The 18895-nt window shown below is 46.5% G+C and overlaps 1 protein-coding gene across 1 annotated transcript; it reads right to left on the bottom strand.

Moving 5' to 3' along the window:
- Positions 1–5583: 5583 nt before the first annotated feature.
- TFAP2C (transcription factor AP-2 gamma) lies at positions 5584–14077 on the bottom strand. The gene is made up of 7 exons (XM_054173484.1): positions 13866–14077; positions 11978–12454; positions 11631–11682; positions 9899–10121; positions 9077–9195; positions 7623–7764; positions 5584–5995 (listed from the first exon to the last, which is right to left on the bottom strand). The coding sequence occupies exons 1-7, from the start codon at positions 13911–13913 to the stop codon at positions 5710–5712; spliced, it is 1347 nt and encodes a 448-aa protein (XP_054029459.1). The 5' UTR covers positions 13914–14077; the 3' UTR covers positions 5584–5709.
- Between the last annotated feature and the right edge of the window lie 4818 nt (positions 14078–18895).

The raw sequence follows: 18895 nt of genomic DNA, 5'->3' as shown, positions 1-18895 counted from the left end.
GGCCTTCATGAGAGCTAGTTAAATAGGGCTGTTAGCCAAAGAACAGGAAAAATAGAATAGTTGTGGCCAGCCCTTACATAACAATGTCCCAGGGAAACCAGCTGGAACATCCTCATAAGAGATGTAGGAATATCCAATGAATGTAAAACACCATCTAAAATAGGAATGAAACATATAAACACTGTGAAAGTGAAAATGAAAGAGGGAGAAGGCAGAAAATGGTACAAAACGGGATTTAATGATGTTAAAAACATGGTTCCAGTGTAAATCCTGTGTAATTTCTGCAGAGATGGACATCCATGGAGCTACGTGGGCAACGTGATGCTAGGCAATAGGCAGCAGCAAGAGCCAGGCAGCACAGAAATGTTATGACAGACCACAACTGGTTTGAATAATGCACATATTTTGCAAAGACACGGTATCTCTGGCTGTGGCCAGAGTTTAGGAACAGTGTCTCATTTGCATGGTTCCATATGCATTTCCTGTGGCTCACCACCAGGCCTTGTGTCACAATCCCAAAGATACCCCAGAGCCCTTGGCAAAACCGGCTCCAGGTTCTCCCCACACAAAAACCTGCAAATATCAAGGACCAGAAACATGTTATACTTAGTGGAGTGGCTTCTTTTAGTGAGGGGGAAGGATTCTTGTCCCTAACCTCTTAATGTACTTTTCCTGAACTAACAGTTTTGAGACAAAATCTTAACAGCATAACAGTATTTTAACACATCCAGCTCTTACTGAGGCAGCCCGATCCCATTACCAGGACTATGACTGCATGCCATTAAGCCAAAATAACTACAAGGATGTACATAAGCATCCCATGAGGGGAAAAAAAAAAAAAAGAGAAGAAAGGGCCACAGTAAATAAGCACAACAAGCTATCACAGCATGTTAGACCCATTCTGAGATGCACTGCTGCATTTGTTTACATTGCAAAAGTCTGAGGGAGCTGAGAGACAGGACAACATAAACCATTTGCAAATAAGCAAAACAAGTTAAGGGTAAAGCAAAAACCAAGAGTCAAAAATGAGCTTAACTGAAATTAGTTGCTAAATCAAAACAGAAATTCATTCTTGTTCCTTGTTTTCTAATGTATTACTAGTTTTACATCATTTCTCTCTGAAGCTATAAACACTAGGGAAAAAAAACAACCACCACCACCACCGTTTTAAACTGAAAGCAACACTAAAGAGCTGGGGTCTTGAATGATCATCAGGCTTGCAATCAGCAACAATCAGGTTGCCTGTCAGACAATTGTGTGGTGTTGTCCATACACCAGAGGGGCAAGATGTCATCCAGAGGCACCTGGACAAGCTGGAGAGATGAGCCCAGGTGAATCTCATGAGATTCAACAAGAGCAAGTGCAGGGTTCTGCACCTCAGCCAGAACAATCCTCACTATCAATACAAACTGGGGGATGAGGCATTAGGAAGCAGCCCTGAGGAAAAGGACTTGGAGGTGCTGATGGATGCAAGGCTGGACTTGAGCAGGCAGTGGGAGCCCACAGCCCAGAAGGCAAATCACATCCTGGGCTGCAAAAGGTATGTTGCTAGCAAATCCACTTCTCTCTGATAACACCTCACCAGGAGTACTGTGTACATGCCTGGAGCCCTCAGTCTAGGAAAGACATGGACCTGATAGAGTAGGTCCAGAGGAGGGCCATGAGAATGATCAAGGGGTTGGAGTACCTATGCTGAAAGGCTGCAGGAACTGGGGTCATTCAGCCTGGAGAAGAGGAGGCTCTAGGGAGACCTAATAGCAGCCTTCCAGCACCTGAAGGGGGCCTGCAAGAAAAGTGGGAAAAGACTGTTTACAAATGCCTTCAGTGACAGGCTGAAGGGCAATGGCTGTAAGCTGGAGAAAGAGATTCAGATTGGGTGTCAGGAACAAGTTCTTTACTATGAGGGCAGTGGAACTCTGGAAGAAGTTGCCCAGGAAGGTGGTTGAGGCTCCTTCCCTGGAGATATTCAAAGTGAGGCTAGACAAGGCCCTGGGCAGCCTGATCTAGCTGGGGATATCCCTGCTGACTGCAGGGAGGTCAGAGTGGACCTTTGGAGGTCCCTTCCAGCCTGGACTATTCTATGATTCCATGATAGGGTCACAAAGGCTACCACAGGTGGAGAGAAGCTGCCTAGGAAGACTCCAACACCCAGCTGTTGCTGCTGGCCAGAAGGGAGATGGTTGGAGCATTTTCTTTTTCAGCAAGCAGTTTTTATACCAATTGACATAAACTCAACTATTTTGTGGGTACATATCAAATGACATTTTTGCAGAAGGGCAACACTTCAAGTGATCCATTTCAACTTCAGAATTTTTACTTTAAGAGCCTAATAAAGTAAAATTTCCCCTGTAAAAAGGCCAAACCTATTATTTTTCTGGGAGAAGGAACAAAACTGGACAGTCATCTGACTATTCCATTTCCAAAGGAAATGAAAAGTGGAACTTCAGGAGTCTTAATCCATTAGAACTTCTTTCTTTCAGCTACCCCAGGACTGGCCTATGTAAAAGCAGCAAATACCTTCCTGTGTGTTCAGATAACTCTTGCTTTTTCAGTTTCTCAAGAACTTACTAACCTATTGCATTAGCCTTAAGGTTAAGAATTCCAGGTGACAAACAAATTCAGCTGAGAGTTTAAGTATTCTCTTCAGTGAATGGAGCAGAAAACATTGTTCATGTTTCATATTACTGGCTCATCTTATAAGGTATCTGACACACAAAATAATGTACCATCTAAAACATAAAGTAGAGGGGAAAGAATTAAGGTAATGGAAACTCACCATTTGTAATGTTCTGACCATATAAATAGAACTCAAATCAGTACATTAGACAATTGACTGGCTTTGCTCAAGTGCACGCAGGAATAAATGGAAACATCCCTATTTCCTATCCCAAGGGGCAATATTTCAGGGCCTGGTTTTGTATGTTAATAAAAAGCAAGATTCCATTGTCTGGGAACTATACTAACTTACTCTGTATGCTGTATAAGTAGTTCAGCAGCAGAAACAGAACAAAAACCTAGAACTTTAACATCACATTCTCTAAAACCTCTTCCCACACCTAGCATATTTCTTATATATAATCAACAAAAATGTATAATGAGAATAGCATATTGTCTGTATATTCTATAAGTTCTGTTAGTCACTGTGCTTGTGTTTACAGATGGTCCAAAATGCTTATTTCTCAAATGCTACAGTGAATCCAACAAATGTAAAGGCTGGAATTTCACATCTCTAGGGGAGAAGGAAACTAGACTGCAGCTCAAACCCAGGTTTCTCCCAGTTCACCACCAATACAATCACCATTCATTTCTTCCCTTCCTTCTCCCTCCACACCTTCAGGAGGTTGCCTTTACCCTTTAGAGGAAAAAATAATGAAAAATTAAAAATAATTTATGAGCAAAGAATTCAGAAACTGTACATACTGCCTCTTTTCCACATCTGTGAATAAAACACACAGCCACAATGCAAACCAAACTCGCTCGCAGCTCTGTCCTGTGTCTCACCATTCACAATGTTTGCCCTAGCCACACGCATGACAAGGTTCGTCAAGTGTTGAAGTGCCAAGGACAGACTAAAGACCACGCTTTTATTTCTCCCATTTTCAAAAAGCTCTGGAAAAAAATAAGTACATAAAAGTTTCACTTCAGGAAGAGGGTTTTTTTGCTAATACCACTGAAAGCCTCGCATCCTGCCTCACCACTACCGCAGAGTACTTTGGGAACTTCCACAAAGTGCTGTGAACTTTCTCAAATCAGTAAAAATTGGGCTGAAAGCAGATGGGAGACCTATCAAATTTCTCATGCCAGTATTTCAAATATGAGAGGCAGACTATTCTAATACAGTCATATTCACTAGAAGACAAAAGCTGATAGGATTTTCATTTAGAGGAAGCCTTGCAGCTTGTTTCAGCTGCCTATTTAACTCGGCAGCTAACATGATAATGACATCTTAGGAAGGGGGGGAAAAAAAAGGATTCTTGGAAATGCATAACATGTTTAATTGAAACCATTAGTTTTACTGGCAAACAGCTTCATATTTTTGTTCTGTTAATCCGAATAAAGTGCTGCAATTATGACTCAATACATAATATCCTCTAGTGCTAATCGCCCCACATTCCCAACGTATAGAAAGAAAACAAAACTGGTTTCAGTTAACAAAACATTCCATGCTTCTATCCAGAATACTTTTATTATATGGTTATCATATACATCAGAATTATATTGGGAACATTTACAAATATGCAAAGATAGTTCAGAACCTCCATTATTCACATACACACTAACTCTCACACTCATTTTGCATGTCTAGTCAGTTACCAGGTGAATGATGCACAAAATTATTGCTTTGTGAACATACACCTCAGAGCAGATTTAATCTTCAGTGGCAAGAATTGAGATATCAAAAAAAAAACAAAACCAAAAAACCAACAAAAAAACCCAAAACAACCCAAAAACAAACCAAGTCTTAAATACCCTGTATAACATACCTGTGCATAAACCTAAAAGATATGTTTAGCTTACCCATTACCCTTTGAAATACTTCCCAAAATTAAAATCTGAAACCCATTTATAAAAACGACAACAAAACAAAACAAAAGAACAAAACAAAAGTATTAAAAAGTTCACCATTATTTACAAATCCGATTAAATTACACATAAATAAATATTTACATTCAACACACTGCTTCCCTTAATACACATAAAGCCTCCCTGGAAATATATATATATATATATATAAAAAAACATAATATGAAACCAAACAAAATTATGTGCCTATTCTTCTTTCAAGTTCCACCCCCCCCCCAACAATTTAAAACCAAGACAATATAAATATGTGAACAAAGCTGCAATATCCTTAAGACACAGACAGTGAAGTTTCTAAAAGCCTTTTCATTTGAAACTATTCTTTGTTGTTTAAAAAAAATAATAATAATAAAAAAAAAGAATTTAAAAAGAAAAACCCAAGAGAATATTCACTGCAGCAAATGTTACTGCAGGTTTTTTTTAAAAGCCTGGATATTCCTGTAAAAAAAAAAAAGGCATGTCAAATGCCATCAGATAAATTCCAACGTCTAACAGGATTTTAGTACTCTCCCTGTGGTCATCTGGGCAATCAAAAAAACCAACAAACCGACAAAAAGGGTCCCCACAGAATCATCTCCCCGTTTTCATCTTGCTATTTTGAGGGGGTTTATAAAACCAAAAATTTAATGTACATTACTCTATAGAATTGTTTAATACTGTTTTATTGTTACTGTTGCATTTAGAGAGGATAAAACCCTGAAGTTGTATCAAAAGAACATCCATCTAAAATCTGTATCTTAAAAACTATACATGAAGCTGGTCACCACTAGGTACTTGAACATGGAAGAGAAATCTAAATATATCTCTTTGCATATTTCCATCAAAATCCCTTTATAGCACCACTTTTACAGCAAAGGATTTCAACACACTTGCACCAAGTACTTATCTTCTGGCAATTGCTTCCACAAATAAGGGATTACTGCAGCTTTTAGAAAGACTTGTCTCATGGATCCAGGGGAAGTGAAGATCCAGAATAAGATGGTTTTTCTCCTTTTCCCCTCCTTTCTTAAAAAACCAAAAGCAACCAAACAAAACAAAACCCACCCAAATCTCTATTTCCCTCCCACCCGGCAAGAAGATCCCAGTCTGTGCTTAGGAGGAAGAGTTTGAAGTCTGATTTCTCTGTTTTTACTTCCTGTGCTTATCCATTTTATCAATGGTTTTGTTGGTTTCTGCAGGGCTCTGGTCGCCAGCGTTCATGTATGTTTTGTCTGCTATTTTTAATGCTTCATTTAGGTAGTTCTGGACGGATGTCATGGCAGCACAGATGGCAGCACTCCCAAAGCCATGTGTGATCAGGCTAAAATGAGTCAAACAGCCCTGGATGCCAGGGTCCAAGATGGGACTGGGTCTCGTGTTTCCAAGAGGAGTTCTGTCCTGAGTGAGGAGGTCTGTGAATTCCTTACAAATCTGCCTGCAAGACACAAAGGGATCACACTTTACACCATGGTGGGAATGTATGCCCCCAAAAAAAGAGAAAAAATATCAAATAAATAAAAACAAAGTCCATATCAAGTATTTGGCAGTTATGTGGAAATTAAGTTGTTGGGTATTCCCCCTCCCCCCACCCCGAAATTCATTGCTCCAACAGCAGCAGTGTCTAAAATTAAGGCCTATTTATTAGCTCCAGTTTCTGATAAACCTTCTGTTATATCTGTCACAAAACTACACCTCTGGTGTCTGCCTGGCTCTGCACCATTTGCTCCAGATTTTAAGAGAGTGGGAATTTAGGGCTAGTTTCTATGAGAACTTCCACAGCTGCAGTCAAGCGATTTAAAAGGCTAAAGCAGCTGAAAAGGAGATTCAGTTTAGTTGTGCATATTATACGTATGTGCCCTCTTCAAGAGGGCCTGATCCTGCAAACACTTACACATATGCTTGGCAAAATGTGAATGGTTAATAATGCTCAAGCATATGTTGTTTGCTGCTTGCAAATGTTCCCCCTTGATGAGATGAACAATCTTAGAGACTGCATTTCTAACTGATACATTCTTGTGAAAGACCTTTTCTGTATTGGGAGGGCTGGATTGATTCAGCAACAGGAGTGTTTTGCATGCCTGATCCGAGCCCAAAATTAGGGCAATTCTTCTAGCATGCTTTTCTTATCTATCTTCTCCAGAGCAAAGTTACTACCAAAAGCAAGGAATTACATCCAGCTCAAACCAGGAGACATCTCAGAGCAGACAGGATGGTAACTGAAGGCTTTGTTTCATCTCAGACTGGGAAGTCTATGGGGTAAAAGGGACAGCAAGAACTCCAACGGCCAGTTTCAGATAAGCATAACTCAACACAGGTATTGTCTACCAGAGATCTGTTCAGTACATGGTTTACTTACAAGTATTTACAGAAAAGCTTGTCTCTTTTACCCTTCCCTGTTCATCAAGGCTTGTAATAAGAATTCAGTGAAATACAGGGTCTTTTTATATCTACTGAAGGTTGGCTTTCACTGAACTGCAAAAAATCTTCAGCTGGAACAGTGAAAAGGGACTCTCCACAGTTCTTGACTCCTGGTGCCCTATTGAGGAAACCTGTGTGCTGCTATTGTCAAAAGCAGTTAAGAGGACAAGAAGCAGAGCTTCTGTTGGTACCCAGCATGTCCACCAGTAACTCTCCTTGGAGGTGCCACTCTGGGCTGCATGCACACAGGTGGGTGAATGATCACCTCTCCCAGTCCCACCACCAGTTCACACTTCCAGGGCACAACTGCCCTGTCAGATTAGGGGTATCCTTCCCAGTGATATAGCTGTCCCAATCTAGGGCTTTCTAAAGTTTTTACTACAGTTAAAAGGAAAAGCAGGAACATAAATTGGCCCAAAGTGCTTTAGTGCAGGGTTGTTGCATTATTGGTTCAGACTAAAATAGCTGCTGCCGTAGTTGAATTCAAATCAAAACCAATGTAAAAATTGCTTTGTTTTCCCAATTACAATTACACATGAAAGCATAACAAGCTGACCATAGTTACAGAGCCTTGTGGTGAAGACAATAGCATCTTTGAAAAGGAGAATGAAACAAACAAAAAAAAATCCAAGTTCAAAACTTACTTTGCAGCAAGAAGCATATTCTTCCTGTTTGCCATTTCATTGCGGCCCATGTGTGGTCTAGTTAAATATTCAGCCACTGCTTTGGAAGGAAACTCTGTCTCACACACATAACCAAAGTCACGGGCAAGATGCACAGCTTCACCTGGTGTGGGTAGAAGAGAACACTCATTACACACAGGAACATCTAGTTGTTATAAGCACATCAGGGAAATGAAGGAGAGTGCTGTGAATTTTGAAGTGTACAGCTCTTCCAGAAAAAGACATTTGATGTGTTACCACATATCAACTCACCCCCATTTCCTTATAGATCAGTGTTTCTCTGCAAGTATGAATCAAGTCAAAGACTTACATGGAGACTAATACAAAAAAAGAATTCTCACCTTTGTACTGGAAAGAAAAAACTTGGCTCTATCCAGATTAACTGTGCAAAGATTTTAATTGTCTAGATCAAGCTGTCCACTGACTCTGAAAAAAATGTGGCAACTAAATTCCTTTTACACAAAAGGTTTATCAGTTCACTGTTTTCTAAATAAGCATTTTCATATTAAAAAGTTACAAGGTGTATTATTAGGCTTCTTTTTTCCTTTAAAGGTAATTTGATCAAGCATGATGTGCATGTGCACATATGTAAACTCTCTTAAACCCAGCTTCCAAATAAATGCTTTAAATGGCAGTTGCTGTATTATTTGAGCTGGTTTGAAACAGCAGCGAGATATTGTTTGATCATTTTTCACTTTTCAATCACTTCTTCTGTTCCTATGAAATTGTACCGCTACCAGGAGCTGCTTTAAACACAGCCACACACATCCATACATATATATACACACTCTTCAAGTCAGCTTAACTGAGAGGGTCCACATAACATGTTGGAGATTAAAGGGGCTCCAGTTTCCTATCAGGAAGTCAAAAGCTATAAATTTCACTTTATAAGCTTATTTATTGGAAAAGCTTCTGAGGACACCGCTGAGGTAGGGCCAGGCACTGGAGTCAGCTACCCTGGACTTTTAAGGCTCCCTAGTAAAGGACCAAACTCACTAATAATGTGCTGAATTTCATCCGTTCTGCCTTCCCTGCATGTACCCTTACAAAACTTGAAGCACCTCAAAAAAAACCCAACACAGGCTGCATTTTTACCATCAAGGCACGTAGGAGTTTCTACAGCTCTGCCAGCATCCCTGAAAAGCAGCCATGAGGATGAGAAGCATTAGCTGGATTTGTGCAGGTAGGGCAGCAAGGTCTTGGTGACCAGATCTGAAGGGAGAAGGGGAGAGGAGTCCCTCCCTCAAAGGCAACAGCTGTTAGTTGCTGCAATGCCCCCACTATGCCCACTTTATTTTAAACAAATAATCTGTCTATTGTATTCATGGACTTTCTGCCTTTCCATGCTTTGCCTAGAGGATAAAAGGTGTGCACAAAGGGAAAAAAGATTGCTTTAAAACACGTTAAAGACTGACCTTCCACCAAAGATGTCAATAGTGTCACATTTGCAGCTTTCCTTCTACCAGCAGGAAGATTCAAGCCAATTTTATCCAGTTTTTCCCTTAATGATCTGCCACCATTTTTTGATTTGGCTCTAAAATTAAAGAGAAAAAGAGTGGCTTCTTTATCTTCAGGGAATACTCTTTTTTTTAAGATGAAAAACTCCAGTTACTGACATTCAGCTGAAAGGGGGGAAATGTTTTTAAAACCCATAACAACAACAACAAAAAAAACAACCCAACCAACCGAACAAAAAAACCCCACCAAACCACCCAGGCTCTTTTCAAGTGACCTATTTTTAAAATGCTTTACTACAAACCAGCCAGGATGAAGCACAGTAGAGGTCAAAACATGTTCCAAACTGCATCATCAAAAACTAACAGCTGTAGAATGGTCACAGGCCCAATTAAGTGTATGCAAAAAAAGGGGCATGTAAAGTGTCCTTGTAATGGTTAAGGACGAGGAGATTTAATCCAGAAAAATCATTCCACGAAGAAACACTTTGTTACAGGCATAAGAAGGCTTCATAAGCTGGTTTTGAGACAAAAATCCAGCTTTTAAACAGAGAACGAGTGTTGCTGTCAGAGCTGCTAATGGCACTTCGAGACGTTGCAAAAAGTGCAAAGAAGGGTTTATTTCCAAAGCCTATTAAGATGCAGTGTTGTTGGGCTTCTTAAAAGTCAGAAATCTGCTAAAAGGTTTTCTTAGCTCCTTCACAGAGCACAAGGGGGAAAAAAAAACCAAAACTGCCAAACAATAGACACCATGGGGTCATGGTAAGGAGAGTCACAACGTACCTTCTGAGCACTCCTCCCAGCAGAGAGGCATTGAGACACTCAGGGGGTGAGAGACGCCTCTGCACCTCTGCCACTGTCACTTTGTACTTCGACGTGGAGCTCAGGAGGGATAGTCTCCCCGGGACAGAGCAGAAAACTTCATTGGGGTTTATGACCACACCAATTAATCCATCCTTTTGGCAGGGGAGACTCAGAGCACTGTTTTTCGTTAGGGAAATGGGACCTGCAAGAGGAAGAGGGAAAGTAAGCATTTTATAAAGGTATTTTATAAACAGAACGTGGCAAGTGAATTTCCTTCCTTAAAAATAAATAAATAAATAAATACTGACCAGGAGAAGGGATTTTGTTTTGTATTAAACACTAACATCACTGACCCCTATTCCCAGCACCTATCTGCTGCACGGGGCTTGGCTATAGCCAAAAGGTTCCAAATATCTGCTCCTGAACAGCTATATTTTCCCACACTGAATTTCTAGGATCTGGCAGACACAAAGTAAAGACTCGCAAGGAGCACATCTCTGAAGTGGCATGCTGAGAGTTAACAAATCCGGGCTTAAAAAGCCCAATACAACTACAGACTCCAAATTAGCATCCTTCAGCTACTGCCAAGAACTATTTCTGAGCCGGGGCAGCAGGGAAAGCTCCCAACTCCTGCTGGGGTTCATCTTCCACCTCACACACAAGCAGATTTAAGAAACGGCCTTTGGAATTTAATCCCAGCAAATGTATAACGGAGAGTACATAACAGGGAAGGATGCAGCCCAGAACTGAAAGTGAAACGTTGCTCGATAGTGACTTCACCCTTTAGGTGAATGGGGACAACAGGGTTTGCAAGCAGCAAATCAGAGCTCCAGCTTTTCCATCCCTGTGTGAATCCACCCAGTTAACCCCCAAAGGTGTGCTGCTGGCTCCTAGCACCGATTGGAAAGGGTTAAAAAGCCGAGGTTGGTCCCACTCCCCGAGGGGGAAAGATTTTTCAGTGGTGCATCTGACAGCGAAATTACTCTCCCATGAGCTAAAGGCAGCAATCAGTGCTTTGACAAACACTTCTGCTTTTCCTCAGCAAGGTATTTGTTTGAAGTCTTCAGAGGAAACTTCCACTGACTTTTTTTTTTTTAAGCACAAATTTGTTTAAAAACAAAAGCAGAGGAAAAAAAACCCAAAACTCTAAATGACTGTAAATTAAGTCAATACATCGTTCTCCTTTCTTAAAACCTCAGCTACAAAACCATTTCGATTAAGATACGGTTAAGCAGGCTCATACCAGCGAGCTAGTTCCCTTCAAAGAAGGGGACTTGAAAAGAAGTTGAAAGCGGAAAGAAAACAAACCCAAACTGTCTTCGAGCGCTAGCAACAAACAAAAATAAAACACAAAACCAAGTTCCACATTACTTTACACATCGGTATTCCAGGGCAGCATTAAATTCGGTCCCAGGTCCTGGTTTCGTTTAAAGCCACACGCAGGAACTTTTTTTTCTGTGGCAGGCACAGCCGGTGTCCCCTGAAGGAGTCTCACACCTCGGGCTCACCGCCGGACCAGGACAGCCCCGGGGGTTTGTCCTCTCTTTCACCTTCCCTCCGACGGCATTAGAAAATCCCGTAATAACACCTCCCGCCCTCCCGATCCCGAAGGGTCTGTATTTTAAAAGATAATAAGGCGTCGATTCACCGGTGCGTCATCAAACTGTAACTATTGACAAGGGAAAGTAAACTGCAGTGCCACCTTACTGACCTTTTCTAATGACTGTCTGGTCATGCATTAATAAGTGTTGATCTTCCACATTCTGGAAAGAGAAAGGGGAGAAAGTTTCGCACCTTGAAAAGCCGAGAAGGAACGAGCCGGAGGGGCTTTTGGGAACCTCCCCCACTCCCCGCGCATCCCCATTTTAAGGGTAGAACGGCAGAAAAGGCAGGTTTCGCTCTAAGGACGGGCATGGGACAAGTAAAGCCGAGATGTGACGAAGGGGGGACGGCGCCTGTTCCCTAGCTGAGCGTTCGGGCGTCACTGCCCGCCGGGAAGCGCTTGTCCGCTGTCCGTCTCCCACTGTGGGGCGGCGAGGGTCTGGGGGAATAACTTACCTGCACCTCCTCCATCTGGTGGGCCATATCGTGCAGGCCCAAGTTATCGGCCAGCGCAGTGGCGTCCAGACCGTGCCCGTGAGGCAGAAGGAGCTCGGAGCGTCGGTATGTTTCCCTGCGGCCGGCTGCCGAGCCGCTCTCCAGTGCCGAGAGATGGGGAACGAGGCCGGGGCGGCCGTGGGGGGCGAGGCTGGCCGGGTCCTGGCTCTGACGGTTGGGCCAAGCGCTCTGCTGCTGGCTGGGGGGCGGCGGTGGAGGCTGGTGCAGTGGATTGATGGAGAAGGGGTCTCCAAGGTGGGAGTAGGGATCGCTGGACTGAGAGTAAGGCAGCGGCTGATACGGGGGGGGGAAGTAGGGAGGCTGGAAGTCGGAGGCGCCCGAGTGGGAGAGCGGAGGAGCTGGACTGTACAGGTGCTGGCTGACCGCCGAAAGGTGCGGGAGCCGCGGGTTGCCGTTGCTCGTTCCATCGTGCCGGTCCTGGAAAGCACAGAGGGGTAGGGGAGAAGGAAGGCAGCCATCAGCGGGGGGTTGTCGAGCAGCGGCGGCAGCCCAGGCTCGGCGGGAGGCATCGGGCGCAGCCGAGCCACTCGGGGCTGCAGGAGGTAGCACTGAGAAAGAAGAACAAGAGAGCCGCCCTGTTCCTGCCCGGGGAGGCTTCGCTTTTAAGGCATTTCGAGTAAGAACTCAGCCCTGCTCTCAGAGAAGGGATGCCAAATCAGTTCTCACTGCTCTCCTCGTCACTGCAACAGACTGACCCTCACGCTTGTGCAAGTCATTGGAAGAACAATCAAAATAAGAAAAATTAAAAAAGGGGAAGCAGCCTCATTTCCACCGTGATGTCCCGGCAGGGAAAGGGACTCCTGAGGCCGAGAGTTGCAGACCCAGTGCCTTTAGAAATAAGGGCCCTGCGCAAAGCAGGACAGTGCTCCATGTCTTGACCACCCTACAGGCCGGGTCTCTCCCGACAGCGGCAGGGAAGGACGGCGTTCCTCCCGCCAGCCGTCCTGTCTCTGCTTCTCCCCCGATTTCAAATCTCACCAGTCAAAGCATAAATGTCTACATTGAGCTGATCCAGGGATTTAGCAGCTTCAGGCTTCACGGTCATTAAAATAACAGGGCTAGTTAATATGAGGTGAATGGGGTCCCAATGGAGCGTGAAGCGGGGACTGCAGCTAATCTGTAGGAGCCGAGCAGGCGAGCCGCGACCAGTGGAATCAGGGGAAGGGACACCGGGGACGCAGACGCTTTCGGAGAGATCAAAGGCCAGGAGCACCTCACAAGGAGTGGGAGATGGTCCCGCGGAGAGGGAGAACGCGGGGAGGAAGTGCCACCGAGACCGCCGTCCGAGAACCGCCGGCTCATCCGCATCTCCCGGCCCTATCCCGCCCAGAGCGGTCCGGCAGGCTGTGGTGCTCGGTCCCGGGGCGCGCCGGGAGCTGCACCCCCTTCTGCCCTGACCCCGACTGTCGTTGCTCCTTCCCTGCTCCCTCACGGCGCTTCTCCAGAGAGCGGGTGGGGGACACGGGATGTCAATTCGGTTCTTTTAACCGAGGTTTTCACCCCATTTTATATAAGAGTTGAAAAATACTCAGGGGAAAAATATTAAACTCGCACCTCATAAAAAACCACACCAAACAACACAAAACAACAAAACCAACCAAACAAAAAAAACCCAAACACCCACAAGAAGAAAGCGAGGGTCTCAGGGAAGAGACCCGTCCCAACTGGCGGGGAGGCAGAGAAACCGGGCTCAGGCTAGAAGCGAGTGGGGAGGGTAAGAGGAGGGCAGCGCGGCTCAGGGGGGCAGCGGAGTTCCGCTCTACCCCACGCTGGACACCCTCCCCCCCCCCCCCCATCCCCACTCCCGACCCCTCCCCACGCTTCTCACCTCGCAGTCTTCTTCATACTTGACATTATCTGCTAGTTTCCACAACATGGCGTCCAGCGTCCAAACCAGGTGTGTGGTGCCGAAAACAAACGAGAGCTCAGCCCCCCCCCACGGGCGGTAAATCCACGTCGGCGCTGGGGAAGAGGAGCGGCCCCCAGGACGGAGCTCAGTTGGCAGGCATGAAGGCAGATGACGGACTAACGCTCCGCGCTTATGGTCACTCGGGTTTTTTTCCCTGCCCAGACGCCCTTAATGGCAATAGGATTATCATAACTCCTCCCCAGGGATGGCTTGGGAGCCGCGGCCGTCAGCCACTCAGGAGGGAGCGCGCAGCCTCAAGCCACTCCTTCCGCGCTCGCGGAGAGGTGGGGAGGCAACGCAGGACCGGACCCCACCTCAGCCCCCGCGCAACGCTCAGGGTGCAAGGGGGACAGTCCTGGCTCGTGGGAAGGATCATGGGTGGGCATCACCCCCGCACATGCACATTGCAAAGAGGCTGCCCCAAACAACCCTCCCCACCCCTCTACGAGCTGGATTTTTTGGGGGGGAGGGGGAGCAGAGTCAGATGTTTCACACGCACACACACGTGGAAGGACTTTGCTAAGCCCCGCGTGGAGGGGTGCAGCCCGGTAACCCCACACCCGGCGGGTCTGGCGGCTTCTGGGCGAAAGTCGGAAAAAGCAAGAAAGTTGCAAAAGGGAGAACGCCGGAGCGCCAGCCTGGCTCAATTTGCGTAATTGTCAGGATTTTGAATTACTGATAACAACTTGTAAGCTACCGATGTTGAAGGTATAATTTACTTAATTATCCGACAAGATTATTGCAGTTGTGCTGAATCCCTGGTAGGTAAAGCAGCACTGATTCAGCGTCCCCGATTCGGGGCTGGGTGAATTGTGCCACTAGTTCCTTACATCATTATTTTTATTGGTTCAATGTCTTTAACGAAAATCCCGCCTGTCTAATCTATTCGCTCAAATCTAGGGCTGGGGATGCAGGTGGGAGGTGAGACAGGCATTTTCGGACGCCGTGAGCACACTTTCATCTAAGCTTAGAAAATACTTCCCTGTCAAAATTGCTACCTTTCTGCAGCCATTTGATCTATGCAGTTACGTGTGTCAGACAAAATGAACATCGTTTTCAAAAGCAACGACTTCTCTCCGTGTTTTAAGGTGCATCCGGATCACTGCTCATTTACATGAGAGGAGCAAGTGTTTGTTTATTGTGACAGGGACAAAAGATGACCCTGGACAGTGCTGGCTGCCGAGATCTGGCTATCTCAGTGCCCGGGGACGAGCCGCCTGAGAGCTGTTATTCAAGGCCCGAGATAGAGCCACGTCAAGAAATTTAAACCCCTTCACGCTTCCCTCGCTTCCCCCAGGGATCGGGGAAGGAAATTAACAATAATAATTTAAAGAAAAACGGTAGCACCAAAAAAACTCTTTCTGACTACCTGAATGATCTAAAAATAAAACCGAAGATGACGAGGGGGGGTGCTGGAAGTAACTGTTGGAGGTGTTGTCTGCCTTATCTAGCATGCAGGTGCCGATTTGCAGCAGTTGCATTAAGCCCATCATCATCAGGGACTCCGCATTATCATTTTTGGTGGAGTCTCTATTTATGTTTTGTTAAACGACGGTGTTTTTCTTCCAGGGATGTTTCTTTGAAATGCAGTTCGCGACGATTATTAGCGAGTGTGCTTGCGCTGCTCCTGGCGTCATTAAGACTGGGAATCTAAATAATAAAAGACAGGGGGAGCTTAAAGTTCATTTGTATTAAAGGGACAAGATGGATTTAGAAAGAAAAGAGGAAGGCAACCGTCGAGCTTCCCGGGTTTGGGAATGGCTCTTCTTCCTTCCAAAGAGACTCTACTGTACTGTAGCAACGCTGGTCATTTTTGTCAGAACCTCAGAAGACAGATTTTTCTTTCTGCTCAGAAATGTCACACTGGGAAGCGGCCGTGATTTTCTCACTTAATTGTCAAGGTCTGGACACCGTCCGTTTGTTTCTCTCGGTAGCCAAAATCACGAAGATGAATTAACTTTCTTATTATTTGTCGTGCATAAACAATATTTATAAACAGATAAGTGGAAAAGGGTGAGAAGTTTGGAAGAAATTAACTGAATAAGGAGAGCGAAACAAGCACTTGGCTTCCTACAATACACACCAAAAGAGCAGAGACTGAACGCGGGGAAGTTTCAGATAAACTTTTCAGTACATCGATTTGCTCCTCGGTCTCAGCCGACAAGAGCGGCAGCTGCCAGGGACCTGCGAGGGGAGCCGGGCCCCGCGGGGAGGACAGCCTGGGACTGAGGACGCTGCTTGCCGCCTCCCGCTGGGTCCGGCGGCTACCGCAGCCGCGCAGGTGCTGCTGCCGCTGGGGCCGAGTGAGACTCTTGCCCCTGGTGCTGGATGCTTTGGTTGAGTAAACGGCTCGGGGTCTGGGCACGTCAGCCCTTTTCTAAATTGGGGCAGGGGAGGGGGGAGTATAGTGGGGAAGAGAGGGAAGTACTTTTTGAGCCGCTTCTGTCCGAAGAGCGACTTTCCGCGATGCTCTGCGTTCATACGCAAGCCGGCTGCTGGCGGGCCGGGGGCACCGGCGACAGCACCCAGCAGCAGCCCGGCCGCACCCTCCCTCTCCGGGCCGGCGAAACTCTCCCTTTCCAGGGAACCTCCGGGCACAGACAGCAGGGACTGCTGCAAGTACACGGTACTTCCCTGGACACTCCCTTCAATACATGGGTCAGGAGAGGTAGCTCCCGACAGGTGGCAGCTTTATTTTCGCATTAGGGGGAAAAAATAAAATAAAAAAAAAAATATATTGGTGCTTTTACTTTGGGGACATCCTCTATTTCTTCCTTCCTGTGGCTTGCCCCCCACACACCCGTTTTTTTTCCACGAGGATGGTGTTTCCCATGGGGGACCATAAAGCACCCCCAGGTGTGAACACGCTTTCAGGAGAGAAGCCAGAGCCCACTTGCTGACCCTCTGTAAAAGTCAGTAGGTTTTCTTACTTGGCAGCAATTAAAAGAGAGCGTGGGGATGCTAATTAGTTTAATCTCTCTTCCTCTAGAAATTATTTAAACACACGTAAATCTGTATCATTAACAAGGCTTCAGCAACCTGTAATGGTTATCGCCTCTGTTCCTGCAGCGCTTTGCAACAGGAGCTGTTGCCCCACCGCTTCGGCAGACTCGCCGTGTAACTGCGACTCCGCAAGGAGGGGCAGAGAGCGGGAGATGTGTGTGTCCCCCTCCTCCACCCCCAGACCACCCTCGCCCCACGTAAAGGAGCGCTTCTGGACTCCCACAGACCGTCCCACCCCACCACCCAGCCCAAAACCAGTGGGGGAGGCAGAGCCGCCCCGGCCGGGCTGCAGGGGGGGGTCTCTTTCGGGTGGGACGGCTCCTGGGGTGTTGCTGGCCCCGAAGGGGGCCGGGACAAGCGCAAGGGATACATACTTGGCAGTCGGTCCTCCACAGCAGAGCCATGGGGGCTTGCGTTGCGCCCGTGCCGGAGCCGCGGACACCTGGGCGCGAAGCAGGGCGCCTGCGCACCAATCCGCGCCCCCAGCCTGTCCTCCCCCTTCCCAAACCCTGGTCTCGGCAGCACCTCCGTCTCGCGGGTTTCGCAGACCCCGAAAGAGGACGAAAAGACCCGGACTTTGCTGCCGGTGGCTGCCTAGTGCGGTGCTCCACAGCTGCTGGAAGGGTCCCACCGAGTCGCGGCATAGGACATTTTAAGTTTGGGTTTTTTTTTGTTTTTAAAAAAAATTTTATTTTAAATTCTAAGATCTGACGTTTCTCCTCCTTTTACAGATCCCGAGGGAATGGGGGTTATGTGTGTTTCTCCGTAGCTGCTCGCACCGGGAGCATCCCTGACCACCGGCAGCTTCTGCTCTCCGTGTGTCTCCCAGGGAAGGGCAGGGGCCGCTCGGGAGGCGCCCACTCTATTGCACTCCTGCAGCGGCGGCCCGGCCTGCCTCCACCTCCCCGGGGATGCGGCTCCAGCGGAGCTCTGGGCGCCCACACCAGTATTACACCAGTATGTGAGGTGTGTCAGGGGAGCTGGAGTCCCGCCGGGGGCTGTGAGCCTGCCAGTCCCAGCCCTCTCTCCCCCCGCCCCGCAGCTTGCCCCCCAGCAGAGAAATCTGGTAGGGAGCGGAGGAGGACGCACCGCCGAGCACTCAGCACCTGCTCAGCTTCCAGCCCCTGCCTCTGCAGGAGGTGAGAAGAAAGCGTGCCCACACCGTGGCTAGTTTTTTTCCCCAACCTATTAATTTGCTTAATAAACACGATTCCAGCTATGTTTTTCTTCCTGCTTCTTTCCGATGGAGCTGGAGGAGCAGAGTCCCCTGGCCATAGCGTGCTGTGAGCCTGCAGCAGAAAGGTTATGTTTAGCAATTCATGGGCAGAAGTGACAGACTTTGACACCAGGCGCTTTTGGGCCCCAGGTTAGATGCTGTGTGGCATGTGGCAGAAGTTCAGCAGCGATGTGCAGCTGCCTCGGGCTCTTGCAAAGCAGTTTCCCTGGCTTTTGTACACAAGTTTTGTTGAGCTGGATGGTTTGCGGAAGGAGATGGACATCTGCGAGGGAGGGACTTCACAGGAGCCTGCTTGCAGCCACAGCATAGGAAGGACAAGGGCAAGGAAGACCCAAATTCCTAGCCTGTTTCTGTCCTTGAGGCAGGGGATGGCCACAAATGTGGTCATGCAGCTGCATTTACCTCAGTCTCCTCATTCACAAAATAAGGGTTATTATCCCAGCACTGGCAAAACCTGGATTCTTATCTGGTGGGACCAAGGGAAAGGTAGGAGACATGGTCCCCAAGACCCTTGCATCTCTGCATCACGATCCTGAGGCTCTGACATTTTGCCTGCAGTAGTGTGATCATTCCATTCTGGAGAGATGCTGTGATTTTTAATTTTTTTTTTTTTTTTTAAATTCTTGCCTTATGCCATCGGATTCATTGCTGCTAGCCAGACTGTTGCTCCAAAGGATCTCATTGCTGGTCTCTGTGTAATTGAACTTGG

This window comes from Dryobates pubescens, chromosome 26 (genome assembly GCF_014839835.1).
Source record: "Dryobates pubescens isolate bDryPub1 chromosome 26, bDryPub1.pri, whole genome shotgun sequence".
In the NCBI taxonomy this organism is placed as follows: domain Eukaryota; kingdom Metazoa; phylum Chordata; class Aves; order Piciformes; family Picidae; genus Dryobates; species Dryobates pubescens.
The sequence above is the reverse complement of the archived record's forward strand: the minus strand, read 5'-3'. Positions and strand labels throughout refer to the sequence as shown.